The sequence below is a fragment of the Echeneis naucrates genome, chromosome 3, assembly GCF_900963305.1.
Source record: "Echeneis naucrates chromosome 3, fEcheNa1.1, whole genome shotgun sequence".
Classification (NCBI taxonomy): domain Eukaryota; kingdom Metazoa; phylum Chordata; class Actinopteri; order Carangiformes; family Echeneidae; genus Echeneis; species Echeneis naucrates.
Window position 1 is genome coordinate 16,120,706 of NC_042513.1, and position 19,984 is coordinate 16,140,689.

The following is a 19,984-nucleotide window of genomic DNA, read 5'->3' on the forward strand; positions in this document are numbered from 1 at the left end:
GGGGTCTTGCCATGGCCATGGTGCAGTGAAATGGAAAGCATGCCATTCCCTGTTCCGCTTGATGCCGAGTGACTGTGAGAGGTTGTGTCATGTTACTTGGCTATTGACTCAACGACATGGGACTTCACGACAAAAGCCTAAACCCGTGTGGGCTTTCTGCGTGCTGACAGAGAAATGTGTCTTCCACTTGTCTTCACATTGACCCAAGGACTCTGCTGGACTGACGTGTCTACATCCCCACAGTCTCACCTCCTGAACCCAGGAATAACCTTTCCACGACCTGGGCTGTCTCTTACGCTGTGTTAGCCGTGGCTCTGACTGCTATTGAAACAATTCACTGAATCTCTGGTTTGTTTTTTCTCATATAGCTATGGATTACCTGTCTGTGGCTGTCGACCTATTCAGCTTCCACTATACGGATGACATGGCTGAGAATTCAACCTTATGTGTAGTGTATTATTCACTGTCACTGGAGGTTGAAAAGTCAGGGCACAGAGTAAGCAGGGGCCATTAGCCATTAGCTCAGAAATGGCCGCCTTGCCGCTGCCCCGAGCTTCATCCAGGAAGACAGAATTACCATTTCCCCTCATTCATTGTAGAAATTAGGATATCTGGACTTGCCAAACTGCAAATAAATGATGATGTATTCCCCTTTACATTGTATGCAAAAGGGTCCTTCTGCGTAATTGACTAATGCCTTGTCTTGTGACGTGACTTTGACAGCTGACCTGATTTATTGCACTGTTCTCCATATTGTTAAAGAAAAAAAATCTCTGACTCAGTGACAGTGGCCCAATTATCCCTTTCATGCAGAAAAGGTCCATATACAAAAGAGACTGTGAATTGCAAATCCAGTTCCTGGCTATCCTTGCTCTCCTCTAATCTAATAATGTGATCCATCATTTCAGCAGTGACATCTCTGCACCCCAGGCAAAGAAACGAATCCCACAGAGGATTAATATTACATATTAAACACAATGTTTGCATATCCATGTATGCAAAGAGGCTGTGTGGAGAAAGGAATAACACTACTTAGTTCTTTGGAGAGTATTTATCTCTTGATACTATATTTTCAGTCTATTACTGGCTGCCGCTTCGCTCTCAGCCACACATTTGACATCCATAACCAGCAGAAATGCCTTCAGTAAAGCTCAACGCTCCGTCTTTAGTCAGGAAGACCAGTAAAACTCAGTGTTTTCTGCCAAGTAGCGTTACTGCAAGACTGTCCTGTTGCAGAATCATCCATTACCCTGATGAGCCTGCAGCCCCTGAGCTATGACAACACAGCCACACGATGAGCGACACAGCCTACTGCCAGTATTTGTTCCACTAAGGCATTCATCACACTAATTACCCAGAGTGCCAAGCAGCTCCTGTAGCCTGGTGAAGCTTTGGCTGCTCGTTTGGAGACGAGACGAGGCAGGGAAACCTCACATGAGTCTAAACAGGAGGCTGTCCTCTTTTTCCCAGCTTGTCTGCACATAATTAATTCAGCGCTCCAGCAACTTGACAAATTGGAATGATGAATCTGGCTTCTATGAATAGCTACAAATACATGATCAATCAAAATACTGAACAGTGCTCTCAGGCCTTGGACATGTAGCATTGTAAAGAGCAGAATAAGTGTCTTTGCCTTGACATGACATTTGGCACTTATGGAAAAAGTGAAAGCGGTTTTGTGTCTATGTTGTCTTTTGGCTGTGAAAATGTAGAACCAAGTCTGTGGTAAGAGGGTGGTCTAGAGGAAAGTGCTGGCAAAATCTCATCATTTAAATGCCAGAGTAAAACTATTACACTGTCGCCCATTTTCCTGTTTTACAGGACTGCAAATGCAACCTGCCTCCCATCATCTTGGGAAACTGTCGACTAAATACAGACAGATCCACAGTGACAGTCAGTGACAGAATTACAGCCATTTATGCCACCTGACCTTGAAAACCAAGACAGACTCGCGTTTTTTGAGTTTCCTTGTCATTCACACCAGCCTCACACTGTCTGCGTCCCCTCTGGCCTTCACACAGCCATCTGAACCAATGTAACATCCATCACATCACAACATCTCAGCGCCATCTCCCGGCAGTCGACAAGACAACTTGCTCCTGATTGACCAAATTTAAATCTGCCTGGCAGATGTGTCGCCATTGCTCCTCAGCCATGGAAGAAAAAAAGTCCCTTGATTCAAGTATTCATAGCAGTTGTAAAACTAAAATCGTCCAACAACACACGATACCCAGAAGATACATTAAGTGGCTCAAAAATGATCCACAACAGAATAACGATATTTGAATTTGTTAAGTAAATAAACAACTACAAATATCACATAAAACAGAATGACCATTATTATGCCTTCATTCCAGTTGTTGGAATTTTATTTCATTTGCATGACTTTTGATGTTTATTTGTCATTCTGACAGAAAAACTGACCTGTAGAATAATGTGGCCTGTGGAGTAACATGTCAGTGTGCTTTCAGGGCAATATCACGTGGCCTGTCATCACCAACAGGCCTAAAATACAACTGCAAATGGTGATGTGAACGTGGACCTCTTTATATTCACAGCAAACCAAATACGCCAGTGACAGAAGTGTGTGCAAATTCATTTTGGAACAGAATACAGCCTACGGGGAAACGCCAACTCGGTCGTTCGGCTGACTAATGGTGGAATTAAGATCGCTCAGTCTGTCAGTAAGGCAGTTATTGACACTCACAAATACCAGGCCCAACTAATGAGGTCCTGCCAAAAACCCAATTTAAAAAATTATTTTAGTTCCACATTTTTAACATTTAAAAAAAAGTTCATGTCTATATTAGTCAGTCACCGGGATATATCCTCATGATGCTTTTATAATGGCAATAAATGTGAACTGCATTTGGAACACTGAGTAGGACTTCAGATAAAACATTTAAGGGGATGCAATAGTTATTTTCTGACATTTATATTACAATTTTGCCTTTCTAAATTTTTTTTATTGATTTCACTGCCAAGATTGTAAAATTTTTCAAATTTTTTTTACTGGGAGAAATTTTCCAATTTCTATTTGATCACACAATATCAGAATATTTATTTGATATTAACACTGCAAGAATTTTAGATGGAAATGTGTGAAACCCCCCCAAAAAAAAACCTACTGGAATAATTGTTTATAAAAGAGGATATGCAGACTGGATAAAAATCTGCATATTTCAGAGAACACACAAAAAAAAAAAAGCTTTTCCTTTTTGTTAGGGAAAAAAAGAAAAGAAATGCAAACAATTCAAACCATGCAGGCGCCGATTGGACACAGCCACATTATGAGGTCAAAGGTCAAGTAGAACTATGTACAGCTCCTAATGAAGAGCTCAAAATGTACCAGGATGGCTCTGTTCACAAACAGAAAGACCAGTGGTGGAGCGCTACCACTGCACACTGACCTGTGGCTTAATGTCTCTCTCAAGCATGAAATTCTTCTCATGAGGAAGGAGTCAGAGTTCAGTGGTCTAGGGTTTAATGAAAGGTGAGAGACAGCCGAGCCGTCACAGGTGAAGCACTGACTGAGGTGAGTTAATCTCAGGGACTGAACTGTTGCTGCCCCTTGTACCCAGTATGACCTGGCTTAGGAGATTTCAGCTTTGTTTCAGTGGCTGCCAAGGTTAATAGCAAGGACACTAATACCCAGCTCTGTTTACTGCCCGCTATCCATATTTTATATATATATTTTTTTTCAAGGATGAAATTTCCCTTGGGATAAGTAAAGTATTCTTTTTCAGGTAACCTTTACTGAACAAATGATCGTCGTAGCAGAAGTGAATGCAAACTGTGGAATCATATCAAAGTACTCTGAGTAGGAAACCAGCTGAAGGCCAGGTTCTTAATTTAATGTTAAAAAATGTCTGTACATTAACTATATCATCACACCAAAATCTCCGATGCTACTATTTTCTCTTCTCTTAACCACTCTTCCATATCAGTGAAGAGGATTTAATCCATTTTCTTCCCCTTTGCACTTATGCAAACTGACATGTCCCTCAGTGTGGTATGTGCACTGTATTCTCGTGGCTCTGTGGGGACAACGAGACGGAGCTACTGAGCCTGGAGCTGCGTCTGTTGCAGAGGGAGTGGACATGGACAAAAGATTTAGTGCGAGGATGGGGCAGGGTCACACAAACACACTATTGAACCATTATTGCATCTTGATTTGTAAGTTTTTCCTGATTTTTTTCCTGACCACCCTCCCAGCATGCATTTATGATCTCTTCTCATTTCTCTGCCAATAGTTTTACACCATATGACACAAATTATGAATCCACTAACAAATACCATAGTTAATAACAATAATGCATGCTAGTTATTAATTCACATTGTTTGCCTTACCGTGTAACTATGAGCTTCTCTTTCTTTGACCTCCATAGTTGTTACCCTTCAGGATCCACAAGCCCACTGAGACGTTGCCCAGAGAAGACCATCAGGGAAGCAACAGGCTGCAGCGTCGGCCTACTTTTAGATCATAACCATTAATCCCATTCAGATAATCAGTTTATGATAAACTCATTTTGATAAATTGGGAATCAACCTTCACAGGTGTGAAGTTAATTTGTTTAATTTGGGCATACTGTAACCAATATTTACCTGCTATATCTTCATCTTCATCCGCTTATCCGGTGCCAGGTCGCGGCGGTAGCAGCTCCAGCAGCAATCTCCCCACCTGGTCCTCAGCCTGCCCCGTGGCCTCTTCCCAGCTGGACATGCCAGGAACACCTCCCTTGGAAGGCGTCCCGGTGGCATCCATATCAGATACCCGAACCACCTCAACTGGCTCCTTTCCACACGAAGGAGCAGAGGCTCTACTCCGAGTCCCTCCCGGATGGCCGAACTTCTCACCCTATCTCTAAGGGAGACTCCAGCCACCTTCCTGAGGAAACCCATTTTGGCTGCTTGTACCGCAATCTCGTTCTTTCAACTCTAACCCTCATGACCATAGGTGAGGGTAGGAACAAAGACCGACCAGTAGATAGAGAGCTTTGCCTTCTGGCTCAGCTCCCTCTTCATCACAACAGTGCGGTAGAGCGAATGCAACACCGCCCCTGCTTCTCCGATTCTCGGGCCAATCTCATGCTCCATCTTACCCTCACTCGTGAACAAGACCCCGTTATACTTAAACTCCTTCACTTGGGGTAAGGACTCTTTTCCTACCCGGAGTATGCATGCCACCGGTTTTCTGCTGAGAACCATGGCCTCAGATTTAGAGTTGCTGATCCTCATCCCAGCCGCTTCACACTCGGCTCCAAATGTGTCCAGTGAGCACTGGAGGTCACAGGCTGATGGAGCCAATAGGACCACATCATCCACAAAAAGCAGAGATGTAACCCCCAGTTCCCCGAACTGCAGCCCTCCTCCCCCACGCCTACGCCTCGATATCCTGTCCATGAAAATCACAAACAGGATTGGTGACGATGCGCAACCCTGGCGGAGGCCAACCCCCACCTGAAACGAGTCCGACTTATTGCCGAGCACTCGGACACAGCTCTCACTTTGGGAATACAGAGATTGGATGGCCCTTAACAGAGACCCCCTCACTCCATACTCCTGCAGCACCTCCCACAGCATATCCCAGGGAACCCGGACATACGCCTTCTCCAAGTCCACAAAACACACGTAGACTGGACAGGCATACTCTCAGGCCCCCTCTGGGATACATGCAAGAGTAAAGATCTGGTCCGTTCCACGACCAGGACAGAATCCACATTGCTCCTCTTCAATCTGAGGTTCGACAATCGGCCGGACCCTCCTTTCCAGCACCTTGGAGTAGACTTTCCCAGGGAGGCTGAGGAGTGTGATGCCCCGGTAATTGGCACACATCCTCTGGTCCCCTTTTTTAAACAAGGGAACCACCACCCCGGTCTGCCACTCCTTTGGTACCCCCAGGGCTTTGCCACTCTGGACTACCTCAGTGACCACCTCCCAGGAGATTGACACTAATCCTCCATCATCCTCCAGTTCTGCCTCCACCCTAGAGGACATGGATTCAGGAGTTCCTCAAAGTGTTCTTTCCACCTTCTGACTACTTCCTCAGACAAGGTCAACAGTGACCCATCCTTGCCAGATGGCTTGAATGTTTTCCCGCTTTCCCCTCCTGAGATGCCGAACGGTTTTCCAGAAACACCTTGGTGCCTCCCGAAAGTCCTTTTCCATAGGTTCTCCAAACTACTCCCACACCCGCTGCTTTGCCTCCCTCACCACCCCTTGAGGCACCTAAAACCTTGAGGCCCCTCCAGGTGTCTCCATCATTGCCCATTTGCACGTTGAAGTCCCCCAATAGGACTATGGAGTCCCCCACCGGAGCCCCATGCAAGACCCCATTCAGGGTCTCCAAGAAGGCCGAATACTCCGAACTGCTGTTTGGGGCATATGCACAAACAACAGTCAAAGCCCCCCCCCCCACTACCCTGACGTGTAGGGAGGCAACCCTCTCGTCCACCGTGGAAAACTCCAACGTAGTGGCGCACAGCCGGGGGCTTGTGAGTATCCCCACACCCGCCCAGCGCCTCACCCCATGAGCAACTCCAGAGAAGAATAGAGTCTAACCCCTCTCCAGGAGTAGGGATCCAGAGCCAACGCTGTGCGTAGCAGTAAGCCCCACCAGATCCAACTGGTAGCGCTCCACCTCCAGCACAAGCTTGGGCTCCTTCCCCACCAACGAGGTGACATTCCATGTCCCCAGAGCCAGCCTCTGTCACCCAGGTCTGGCTCGTCGAGGCCGCCCGCCTTCACTGCCACCCAACTTGCAGCGCACCTGACCCCATCGGTTGTCCCCGCAGGTGGTGGGCTCACAGGGTGAAGAAAATGCCACGTCGCTCTTTCGGGTTATTCCCAGCCAGGCTCCGTGGCTTACCCAACCACCAGACGATTGCTGACTGGCCCTCCTTCCAGGCCTGGTTCCAGAAAGGGGCTCCGGGCTTCCTGCAGGCAGGGTCACAATTTCCTCCCCTCTGTGTTTCATGGGCTCATTGAACCACTCTTTGTCTGGCCCCTCACCTGGGACCATTTTGCCCTGGGAGACCCTAACAGGGGCACTTGACCCCAGACAACACAGCCCCCAGGTTCACAGGGGCACACAAACCTCACCACCACGATAAGGTGATGGTTCTCCGGGGAGGATTTACCTTCTACCTGCTACCTGCTTTTTGTGATATTTACCAGCTATAATATCACAAAAATACATTTTCAGCAAAAGCACATTGTGTGTGTGTGTGTGTGTGTGTGTGTGTGTGTGCAGTATCCTCTTCAGGCTGAGCAGAGCTCCATCTCTCTCTCCTCATGCAGCCCCAGTCGTAGTTGCATGCTCCTGCATCAGTTCCAGTATTCAACACTTGGTGGAGTTTACAGATGGTGCCACTGGCTGCTTCAGTGGGGTAAAGCTTAGACAGGAACTGCGTTGAAAGGGGCCCAAAAAAAAAAAAAAATGCTGCAGCTCTCTGAGCAGCATGCCAGTGATGCCTCCCACTGTGCTGTAAAACATTCACATCCTGGTGGTTTTGCACACACAGCAGGTCACTCCCTGCCAAACTCCACTGCACTTTGTCTCCATTTAGCTTGCTTACAGCTCTGCACAGGTAACCAGTCATAAAGGGCACCAGATGACCAAAAACAGGGGGGATTTATCATCTTTATACTGTCAACTCTGTGATTGGTGTTAACCGGACTTTTCACAGAATGGGAGAGTTCAATGAATTAAAGTCGAGAGGATTGAATTATCCCCACCCAGTGAGATAAATCCTTTAATCTTGACCTTCCACTGTTGATTGGCCTTGGACGCAAGCCTTGTGTTTTGTCAGTGGGCAGAGCAAAGCTAATTTTGTGTGCAAGGAGAACCTGTATGACCGCAGCGCTGGCCGTCTGGAAGAACGTGACAGCACACTCGACCTCAGGACTCACGGAGCATGAGTCAACAGCGAAACGGTCAGGCAGACATGTTCACGTGGCAGTAAGTTGCTCACACAGGGCGCCATTAACAACAACGTCATTCAATCACAAGCATTCAGGAGTTGCTGACAGTGGTGCAGCAACATATCAAGAGGTAACAGTCATATGAGGAGATACAGGGACAGAGACAGCATATGTGTTATCCTGCATACATTGTGATGCACTAAGACGCTGCTGCAAAGTTATAGTTTGTACGTCATAAAACAACTTTCTTAAAACCAGATTTGACGCAGGAAAACAATGTGAGTCCTGAATCAGTCTAGTGTAGGTAAACACCAGCTGCATATGTGTTTCAGGGGAAGTAAGTGGGGTCTATTGATCTTACAGCAAGTTACAATACTAAATATAGATGATAGCTATTCATGTTCTCCACTGGAATCTAATGTTTTTAAGTAACACAGTAATTTCATTTAATCTGAGGAATTTTTTTTAAACCACAGTGTTTACTGTCAGGGAACCATAATTTAAAAATATGACATAATATATTTTATAATTTCAGATCATTTATTGGGATGCTGCACAGCGGTTAGGTTTATGATGCAGCAGAAAGACACACATGCCCTACTACAAATGTGTGAACACTTTCACGGGCTATATGGTAGAAATGTGTGTCCCTCAAGCCAGGGGAGTCAAGTGCACATAAGATCATTTCCTGTGTGATTTAATGAAGTCACTAGGTGGCATCAAATTACTGCAAAGTTCCTGAGTCGGGAACACTCCTCATATGAAACTAATAAAGTGTGAGCTTAAGCTGGTCATCTCCAGTCATGTCAGAGCAGGCTGTGTCTGACAGAATAACACACACACACACACACACACAGAAATCCAAGTGAAGCCTGGCGCTGCTGCTGCTCCTGGATCAGCTTCTCCTGCCGTCAGTACGCCCCAAACAGAGACGTCACCGAGTCACAGCGGTGACGTGGGGACGCACCACTCTCCTCCTCCGTCCCGAGCGAAGCACCGTCAAAATCATCGTCCATCACACCCCCCCCCCCCTCCTCTCTCTCTCTCTCTCTCCCCCTCTCTGTGTCTCTCTCCCTGCTCGGTTGTCTTTTTTAATGTAACTTCTGACTGATCGGGAGGGCAGGGAGCGTCTGGAAAGCCTGGTCCGGCGCGTCTCCATCACAGATGAGAGATCTGCTCGCACGATATCCTCTTTAAAGCTGGACACACCGGACAGAAAGGACCAGACCGCCTGTTTTGGGGGACAACGCTGCTTCCCTTTGTGGATTTAGGCTCAGAATTGTCTGTGTTCGTGTTTCCCTCTGTGGATCTTACAGCACACACCTCGGCCTGAATGAAGCTTTCTTTTTGGATTTCCCCCGCGCCGAGCCGTTTGTGGGTGGCCGCCCGTTCGTTACTTGTGAAGTCACGCGTCATCATTTTGTTTCCGTTGTCTTATGAGGTCTGTCCTAATTTTGAGTCGTAGCTTGTATTTATTTTGTGCCCTTGAATGTGTTTTAGTAGTTCTTGTCGTCTGGTCCGGTGCGTTCATTATCGCGTAAAAAGAGGAGAGCTGGGCGCGCAAAGTTTTGGTGACGGTCGATATGGCTATGGTGGCGTGGAGAAACACCGAGGGCGTCGGGGGGGACGCTCCGGGGACGCTCTCATCCCCGGTGTCCCAGGTCGCACCTCTGTCTCTGCACGGGGAGGTGACGGGACACGTGAACCCAGCATCCCTGGAAATACCCCCGGCGGCTGCAGCACCCCAGGGCGCACCGCCGCCCAATCCGTCCGGCACCAGCTCCGCGACCGGCGCCGCCAACATGAACAACAACACCTCATCCTCCTCGTCCTCCTCCTCGTCCATGGACAAACAGCAGAGCCAGCAGATCGAGTGCATCGTCTGCGGGGACAAATCCAGCGGGAAGCACTACGGACAGTTCACCTGTGAGGGATGTAAGAGCTTCTTTAAACGCAGCGTCAGGAGGAACCTGACCTACACCTGCAGGGCCAACAGGAACTGTCCCGTAGACCAGCACCACCGCAACCAGTGCCAGTACTGCCGCCTCAAGAAATGCCTGAAAGTCGGCATGAGGAGGGAAGGTACGCGCTGGCATCCTCCTGTTGTTGCTATCGGTATTATCACATTATACTATCCAGCACCACCACACAGTCCGGGACACCGCAACACACACACACACACACACACACACACACACAATGATTCCCTATTCCTTTATTTGCTGCCATTATTTCCCTGTAGCCCCCCTCTGCCCGGCTCATTTTGGGCTGGTATCTCCACATTTTCCCGGTCCTGTGGATGTTGTCTTTGTCCGCACCGGGACAATTTTCTCCGCCTCTTCACGTTTATTTGTATCAAAGAGCGACTCCATATCACTACGATCACCATCACAGCCTGCCGGGTCCGTGCTGCCGCGGATTAGTGTGTCCCTGCTCGAATCCTGTAGCTTATTCAGTTTATTATTGTTGCTATTGGCCCGCCGTCTGTCCGTCAAACGGCCATTGTGTGGATGAAACAGCCTCAAGCTGCTTTAAATGTCACATGTTCCAGCCCGACGGCCCCGTCGCTGCGCTTTACTTTCATTTTAATATGTTTTTCCGTTAAAATTGTAGCCCCAAGTGCGATGTGTTTTTGTGGTTATGATGTGTGTGTGTGTGTCTATTATTCATGCTGGATGTTCAGGCCTGCAGTATCCGACTATCAGTCTGCTGCCTCATAAGAAGCCGGTGACAAAGTTGGAGTTGAACAGGTTTATTCTGAATTACTGTAAGATTTTTATCCAGATTTCAGCACTAAAAAAAAAAAAAAAAAAATCTGGTTGCAGAGGGCTGAGACTTGGCTGTGTGTCTGTGAGCAGCCACAAATAAAACCACGCAGAAATATCTCCGGCCATTATCCGCAGCAGCCGGTGGCCAAACACTCACATTTACACTTTTCCACATTCACTCTCCTTTTTTTTTTTCCTAAAATGGGGAGGTGTGCGTTGGAGGGTTCGTCTCAAAGATGCGTGTTTTTCTCTGAATGTGGTTTGTGTTTTTGGTTGCAGCTGTGCAGAGAGGCCGGATCCCCACTCAGTCCTACCACGGCCAGTTCGCTCTGACGAACGGAGACCCCCTGCAGTGTCACTCCTACCTGTCGGGATACATCTCCCTGCTGCTGCGGGCCGAGCCCTACCCGACCTCCCGGTTCGGCTCTCAGTGTCTGCAGAGCAACAACATCATGGGCATCGAGAACATCTGCGAGCTGGCGGCCCGGATGCTGTTCAGCGCCGTGGAGTGGGCGCGCAACATCCCGTTCTTCCCGGACCTGCAGGTCCCGGACCAGGTGGCCCTGCTCCGCCTCACCTGGAGCGAACTGTTCGTGCTGAACGCCGCGCAGTGCTCCATGCCCGTCCACGTCGCCCCGCTGCTGGCCGCCGCCGGCCTGCACGCCTCCCCGATGTCCGCCGACCGGGTGGTGGCCTTCATGGACCACATCCGGGTCTTCCAGGAGCAGGTGGAGAAGCTGAAGGTGCTGCACGTAGATTCGGCAGAGTACAGCTGCATCAAGGCCATCGTGCTGTTCACTACAGGTAAACCCTCCGATCCTGCATGGTCCTCACCGTGCTGCCACTGCAGGGACACAAAGGGGCATCAATATATTTATATCACGTAGAGAAAAATACAGTGTCAGTGAATGATGTCTGAGAGGTGTCAGTCTGCCTGTTTCACGAGTCAGGGCCTAAATAAAGGTTCCCATTAAAATAGATGGCATTGATGGCACTAAAATGAACAATTCGGGAAATAGAAGGTGGTGAAATCAATAAATAAAGAACTTTTATGGGAAAAAAAACATGGATAAGCTGTTTCAGGAAAATAAAGGAAATCTACAATTCCTCCACCTTCAATCTTCCGTTAAAATGCTTTTTGGTCGGTAAAGGCAATTTAAGGCACAAATAATTAATAAATGAACTAAAATTGGTACGAAATAATAATAATAATAATAATAATGATAATAATAACAATAATAATAATAATAATAATAATAATTACAAAATATATGTGAGCAAACATCTTTTACCGATTATCCGTTTCCGGGGTGCTGGAGCCAATCTCAGCTCACTCTGGGTGAGGTGGGGTCACCATGGACAGGGTCAACACACAGAGACAGACAGAGACCAACAACCACTCACGCTTAGACCTACAGACAATTTAGAGTCACCAGTTAAACATGTTTACCTTTGGACGGTGGGAGGAAACCCAAGAAGTCATCAGGCTCGGGAACCAAACCGGCGACCCTCTTGTTATGGGGCAACTGCACTAATCACTCTGCCCCAAGCTTGAGGATTCTTATAAAAATAAACCAAGAATGATGAAATACAGTAGGCTATACGAAATAAAATAAAACGAAACAAAAATTTAATTTAGTCTATCATAAAAATAAAATAAAACAATTATAATATTGTAACTTAAATCACTTCAGACTGTTTGTTAAGGAAGCAATTTTTTTTTTAAATTGCAAAAAATAGGATTATTTTAGCACCTGTGAGTGAGATTACTGCATCAACTCCTCCTGCAGCACCTGAAATGTAAAACTATTTGCATGAGTCATCAGGTATGTAAATAAAAATAGTGTGAGTATTTAACTTCCGACAGCAGCTGATATTTTATTCCGTTGCTGATGCTTCTTTGATGTGAAGCAACAAAACACTTCATCAGATACAATGTTTTATCCGACTGACAGATGTATTATTTTTATTTTAAGCCCCAAACAGAAAGCAACTAAATAGGGAACTTGAAATTTGTAGGCTTTAAATGTTGCACTTATTATTTTATCAAACGGTGAACAAAAATAATTAAATCTGATTTATCCCTAATTCTCCCCACAAAAAAGACCTCTGTGACTGCCACTACTGTGCCAAGTGCATGGCAGCTATTTCCAAGCCTTTTAATACAGTTATGATGTTTGATGGCTGGACCCAGAGGACAGGCAGCAGCAGAGGAAAAAAATAGAAAAGGTTTCCTCTGTAGGTCTATTTCAGTCCCTGCAAGCTTATCTGCGTACGTGTCTTCAAACTGGGACACAGTAACCGTTCTTTAACCCCTGCAGCGTGACACCGGGATTCACTAACAGAGGGGTCTGGTGTGTGGAGAAATACGACACAATCGGAGTGTGGAGGTCTTTCTTTAATGGCAAGACCTCTGGCTGGGTTATCGATATACTGATCTGTTTTTGTGTTTTTCCACCAAAGCAGCAGCACCATCTATGATGCCTCGTGGCACTGATTGATGGGATATCACTATAGTTCAATGACAGGTCAACTGTACTGCTGGTTTCCTTCATGCTGTGGGGCTGACAACACCACAGCATGACCCTGAGATCAAATTTACAGATCTGACTGATTTCTTACATTTCGCCCCTCTTCTAGTGAATATCATTAGGTGATGTTAATTTTACCATTTCACTAACTAAATATTAAACATGATGGGTCCACATCACTGCTCTGTTTTTATCTCACCCAGGCTTGTTCAGATCGGTCTGATATATGGCTATAAGCTCGATATGCTGTTTTAAAACTCAGTCGTCTGCAGCCCTGCCTCTTCTTTAATGCGCTGGTCAGATAGGATTTAAATTAGTGGTCGGATATCGAGTGAAAGACAACAGGGGCCAAACCTCTGAGGGGTTTTCCTGAACATATAAAAGCTTTTTGGTTCTGGCTGTTTTTTGCCCTGTAATGATCATAGCTCACCCATTAATCATGAAATGCTACATCACCCACTGACCCACTTTTGTCCTGTCTCCCCCACACCGCTGGGTGCTCTCACTCTTCTTTTCTAACTTCTATAAACTGTCTACATTTTTGCTGGCCTTTCCTTTTGATGCCTGGTTTTGACCACTTCCTCTCCTGCCTTGTCTCGCTGTCGTTCTCTCTGTCTGTAGATGCTTGTGGTCTGTCGGATGTGGCCCATGTGGAGGGTCTGCAGGAGAAATCCCAGTGTGCTTTAGAGGAGTATGTGCGGAGCCAGTATCCCAACCAGCCTAACAGGTTTGGGAAGCTGCTGCTCCGCTTGCCTTCCCTCCGCACCGTCTCTTCCTCTGTCATAGAGCAGCTTTTCTTCGTCCGTCTGGTGGGCAAAACTCCCATTGAGACTCTGATAAGGGACATGCTGCTGTCAGGGAGCAGCTTCAACTGGCCTTACATGCCTATTCAGTAGAGGAGAAAGCTGCTGGTGCTGCTAAGGTCAGGAAAGGTCTCACACCTCAAATCACCTCCTTTCAGCTACTGCAGCTCTGCTGCTTCGAACAAGGGAAAAAAAACTACCAGTGGAATAAGATATTTACAGAAATGTTCCAGTTACAAATACTTTTATTTTATTATTATTATAATTTTTTTTTTTTTTTTTGCCATATTCTCAAAACCAGAGCAATGATCTGGCTTACTCTGCATTGTATTCAATAATTATTGTGACAAGAGCCTGACCCCACTGGCAGATTTTTTTTATTTTTTATTTTTTTCTTAACTTGCTCAAAGATGAACAATATCTTGCGAGATAAAATGACTGCTCATGATGGACATTTTTACAGCGTGGTGATCACCCAGTCTATGGTTTTTGGGATGACAAAACAATATTTATTGGACCCTGTGTGTATATTTATCGTGCTTGTAAATTATGTTTTGACTCCTTTTTTTATGTTTTATGTATATTTGCCTGAGCTAGTGAGCTGCAGGGATCGTCTTGTGTTGACCTGTTTGGTTTTTTTTCTCTTATCTGTTTGTTTCATACTTTCCAGACATGGCACTTTGGACTAAAGGAACATTTCATAATGATTACTGAAGTGTTAAAAGCCCAGCAACTTCTGATTTTAACCTATTTTCTCAGTTGTATAATCTATTTGCATTATAGTCACTGAGCAAAAGAGATGAGAAAGAACAAAAGACACGTTGAAACTGGTCAGTATAATGTTTGCCAAGTAATGCATTAACTGTCACTGAACAGGTCCTAGCATTACTTTTTAAATCAATACAATATGTCCGCAAATATTTTAGTTTGTGTCAGATTTTTTTTGTGCCACATTGCCCAGTTTAGCCTCTTAAAGAGCGATATTTGATTTCTTTCTCCTTTCAATGATCAGAATCGATGTTTATCATCAATTTGGTGAATTCTGCTGCTCACAGAGATTCAGCATCTCTCGGATCTCACCCAAACAGGGTTAATAATTAGACTAAATAAGGAGAAGGAGGCTGAATGTTTAGAGGAGATGAAAGACAAAACTATTTCCTTTTCACCAATAACTTGATGCATTGCCACGCTTTTCTAATTCTTTTTCTTATCCAGGTCTTTTACACTGATTGTCCGAGAGAGATTTTCAGAGCACTGGGCCTGATGTGTAACTCCAGTTTTGTGATGGGCTAAATGAAATGTACACTTCCCAGGACAAGTAACAAAATTTCATTAGAAATGATGCATTTATGAGCCCAGGCCGCTTTAAAGGCACAACAGACCACTGCAGGGTATTGCTGAACTGAAAAGGTGCATATATGTGTGTGCATGCAGGCATACGTGTGTGTGTGTGTGTGTGTGTGTGTGTGTGTGGACGAGTGTCTATTTGTGTTTACTTCTTTTTGACAACCACTCTGATGTACTGTGAAAGCATATTGGTTAACATATTGGTACCGTATTAAATTATGACTCAAGATTTATAAATAAAGTGTATTTGGTTTATTTTGCCATTTCAATACTATGATGCTTATGACTGGCCTTCCTTGTGTGTGTGTGTGTGTGTGTGTGTGTGTGTGAAAGAGAGAGAGAGTGCATTTGAGTATTTGTACTGAAATTGAGCAGGGAAATGAAAGTCAAGCAAAGCTGTCTGCTGTTCTGGAGCCTGTTTGACTGCCACATTGTCACTCTCCAGACATTTTAATCAAACTAATTGACAGCCTTTATGTGTATGTCAGGGATTATTTGAATTTGCCCTATTTTAAGACCTCCTGCAGGAGAACAGTGTTCAGCGGTAATGTTTGTCTACTGAAACCTATATAAAAATAACAGAACCAGAGCAGGATGGTGCTCCTCGGTCGTTTTGTGTGTTTGGCACAGGTTTTGCATTTATTTAGGGAACGTGACAGCTCGCAATTTAAACTCATACCAGACCAAGGTTATTATTTTCACATTAATCACTTTTTAAAATGTAACAACAGTGAAACAAGTTAAGGTATGACCTCCTGTTAAAGTGTATTTTCAGCTAGGTGAAACCAGTTCTTACTTGTCACTAACTTAACACCTCCTAACAGACGTGCTTTTTTCTTTTTCTTTTTTTTTTTTTTTGCAATTGGTTCTTTAAGTTGGTTAAACTCTGCACAAAAGAAGACAGCAGAATGAAAAGAGAAATATAATCGCGTCTGTGTTGCCAGATTGAGGGACAGAGGGGATTAAGACAGCTTCTTTGCTTCTTAGTGGACAGAGAGCTAATGAGGGGCCCCTGAGTGGTCTGTCACTACTAGTTTACCCTGAGGAGGATGAAGCTGGCCGCTCCACGGCCCCTGTGTGCGCCGAGCCAAAGGGCCAACTCCAAACAATGGGGCATTTTCCCACACACGTCCAGGGCCCACAGAAGGAAATACCAAGGCGCAGGGGGCTGCTGTGGAGGAGCAGAGCAGCTCCACACTGAGGCCAAGGAGCTGGACAAACACCTGAACAGCTGAGCAGCTGAGCAGGTGGATTCATCTGCTGGGCCCGTCATTAGGCACCAGCTTCTGGATTTAGCCAATCAGGTTTAGCTGTGACAGATTGTAACCAATCATATCACTGAGGAGAAAAAAAAAAGAATAAATGATTAATATTCATTTGGTTAAGTGGGGGCTAACTTTCCAGTTTCAGCGTCTAAGGCCCGCATGAAAATGCCGCTTAATGTTCACAGCCGGTTGAGCGCTAAAGCCACGTGACAGGAAGTGACATTTGTCAGATAAAATAATATTTATGGAATAAATGTGCCATAAAAATGCCACTTAAATGCTTTTATCTATTGTTTGTGTGTGTGTGTGTGTGTGTGTGTGTTCGCGAGATTGAGACAAAACAGGTGCTAAAATAATCCGTTTAAAAGTAATTATTATTTGAATTTTATAGGACAATAGTATTATAGACTATCAACACCTTTCGCATTGTTTGATGTAGAAATGCGCAAAATAAATAAATAAACCAAATTAAATAATACAAATAATAGTAATAATAATAATGAATAAAATTGTGTTCCAGACAATAAACCTCATAATTTCGAGCTATTTCGTTTTTAAGAAAACAAACAAACAAATAACTCATTTAGTCCAATGATTTCCCTGAAGATAAGAATGAAAATAACTGGACACGCGACTTTTTTGTGTCCCCACCTTTATGATATTTGAGCTTTTACAGCTGAGTGGTGAAATGAAATCATTCAACAGCGTAATGGTGAAAATTACAGTCAAATGCCAATAAATGAAATGGTGCTGAGTCGCTGGGACGTGTCTGCTCCTGTGCAGTGTATCAGTGATCAGTGATATAAACTCTGAAAAGGATTCAATGACACGTTTTAAACCAATAATTATCACTCTCAAATCCCTCACCACCATGAACTGATTCATTGGCTTCACTTTTTATGCTGACTGCATGTCTAAAGTTTCGGAATAATTTTACAGTAAGTATATAAAATGATATATATATTACATAAGTGAAATATTTTCAGGGGTTTTTTAATGTGAGCTGGAGTTTGGTCTCAGGAAAGCAGTGGAAAAGAAAGACTCAGTTTTAGTCTGGAGTAGGCCAAGTTAAAAAGGAAAGAGAGAGGGGGCCATTTTATCAAGTCGTGTCTTTTGTACACAAAATTTAAACTAGTAAAGAACATGGAGAATAAATATCATCCAAATATATAAATAAAATATTATAAATAAGAAAAATTCTAAACATCGTTTGATTGTGCAATTTTTTTTTATTAACAATGAGTAAAATCCGCCTTGTCCGTTCCCGTCATGCTAATTTTAATTGTTTATATTTCTACATGTATATATTTTTTCTTTTTCCTGCTTTAAAGATGAATCGCTGTTCCTGTCTTTTTATCTGTTTGACGGGAAACGGAAAGCGTAATAATAAATTATCTGCTAAATATAACAGTGAACAAAATAAAATAAACGTGGACGTGTTTTTGAGGAGCTGAGTGGAGAAGTGACAGAAACATTTCCGACCTGAAATCAGCTTAAACTCCGATGATTTGGAGGCAGACATTGTATGTATGTGGTCGGTTGGACTTCTGTCTAAATGTTATTACTCTCCATGTTAGATTTGTCTCTGTGTCTAACATACGTCTCATGTCGGAAAACACTTACACGATAAATGTCCGTTTCCACATACAGCAGTTCAACAGCTTCAGTCCTCCTCCAGTGGCACATCTGCTTTAAAAACAAACAAAACACACACAAAAAAAAAAACTAAAGAAAAACAAAAACTGCATCTTATTATTTTCTTTGTATCTTAATGCTTTTTAATTAATGAATTTATTTTTTTTTTATTTTGGTTTTGTTTGACGAGTTTCCTTTCTAAAAGAAGAAAAGAAAACTATATTTTGTGATAACACATTTTAACTAATTGTGGGTCCTATGTTGGAAATGGATGATTATATAAAGTAATTTTACTTTCAAAAAAGTATTTTAAAAAATACAATAAATATTCCTCTAGTGAGCGTTTGCGCCGAAAGGAAGCACTTCCTCTTTACACTTTAACCTTTCTTATCTGACTCATGTGACATTCAGGTAGCTACACAGAAATGATCTCTGCTGTTTCATCACGCTGACTTATTTGTCTGTTCTTTGTGCTTTTATTGTGAAGACGGTGAAAGTTAAAGTGCCGCCTTGGTGAAGTCTCAGCTCATCTTAGATTTTAGAGACTCGTCCTCACACGTCGTGTTTTTATTTCCATCACCAAACCAAACAGGCACATTTAATATTGTGAAGTTTCCTGAGCTCATGTGTGCAGCTGTCCGGACTGGATGGATTTGCTGGTGTCACTGTGACTTCAGGAACATTCACAGCTCTTTCATTACTGAGATGAAGCTCCATCTGTCTGGAGGCTGCCACTAAAAGGGCCTACGGGCTCAAACATCTGAGAACCAGTTTTACATTTTTCTGCACAAAACCTGTTCAAACGCGACACATATAAGCCCGAAACCTCGTTAAATCCAAGGAAAAAAAATCCTCTTTGATCACTCTCAGGTGATCAATAACTGCACAATGCAATTTCAGGACACATTGGTGTGATTTAATTAAACAGTCAATATATCCGGCAATAGCGGGTTTGCCAGGATTTCATTCCTCGTGTGTTTTTCAATTTAGATTGAATTAGTTGAGGTTAAACTGAAAGCTTAAATGTGTCATCCTCGTATCACTTTCATACATGGCCGCATTCTTTCCATCTATTTGTGTATGTGAAACTCTAAGCTGCTGGGAAACGAGAACGGGGTCTTTCCCTCTTCCTTGTCCCCAAATTGCCCCTCTAATCCTGTTCTGTTTGTCAGACTGACATCACGCCACTCTGGCTCCCTGCTCTTCAAGCTGACAGTGTGAATCAAGAGCTTCCCCTGGATCCCTCCAGTGACCTTTGACCCCAGGCTGCCCTTTCCCTGACACTGGCCAAAGAGAAATGTTATGGCAGTGAGCTGATGAGCTGTTTGAGCATCAAACTGCCGACTTGTACAATCACTTCGCTGGTTTTTGTCCAAACTTTAAAAAGGCAGTGATTGATCATATTCAAGGAAGCATTGATGTCAAATGTCCCCTGAACAAACTGAACAAACAACCTGTTTTGCTTTGTTTTGAATTCAGGTGCCTCATGCCAGTTTTCTCCCTTGAATAATGCAAATTTACAGTGAGAGAGGCAAAGCTCCAGTGAGTGTGCCACGCCTCAGCAAGCCCATCTGACGCTCGTGGAAACAAAGTCTTAAAAGCAGTGAATATGGGAGGAAGGCTGTCTGCTGAGGAGCCCCCCTCACAAAATATTTCAACAACTGGGGGGGGGGGGGGGCAGGGTGGAGGACGCGCACACACACACACACACA

The 19,984-nt window shown here is 44.3% G+C and overlaps 1 protein-coding gene across 2 annotated transcripts; it reads left to right on the forward strand.

Annotated features, from left to right (window-relative positions):
* The first annotated feature begins 9,476 nt into the window (after positions 1 to 9,476).
* On the forward strand, positions 9,477 to 14,155 carry LOC115040783 (COUP transcription factor 2-like). Of its 2 annotated transcripts, none has more exons than XM_029497813.1 (3): positions 9,477 to 10,005; positions 10,953 to 11,495; positions 13,844 to 14,155. In XM_029497813.1, the coding sequence occupies exons 1-3, from the start codon at positions 9,507 to 9,509 to the stop codon at positions 14,116 to 14,118; spliced, it is 1,317 nt and encodes a 438-aa protein (XP_029353673.1). In that variant the 5' UTR covers positions 9,477 to 9,506; the 3' UTR covers positions 14,119 to 14,155. The 2 variants fall into 2 exon arrangements, with proteins under 2 accessions (XP_029353673.1, XP_029353672.1); XM_029497812.1 differs by having other exon boundaries at positions 10,971 to 11,495.
* Positions 14,156 to 19,984: the final 5,829 nt, after the last annotated feature.

What these genes read in the sequence shown, in the direction of transcription:
- LOC115040783 (XM_029497813.1), top strand. Translation starts at nt 9,507, where the DNA reads ATGGCTATGGTGGCGTGGAGAAACACCGAGGGCGTCGGGGGGGACGCT. An exon ending in AGTCGGCATGAGGAGGGAAG is followed by an intron (nt 10,006 to 10,952) that starts GTACGCGCTGGC and finishes TCTGAATGTGGT; the next exon opens with TTGTGTTTTTGGTTGCAGCT. An exon ending in CATCGTGCTGTTCACTACAG is followed by an intron (nt 11,496 to 13,843) that starts GTAAACCCTCCG and finishes CTCTGTCTGTAG; the next exon opens with ATGCTTGTGGTCTGTCGGAT.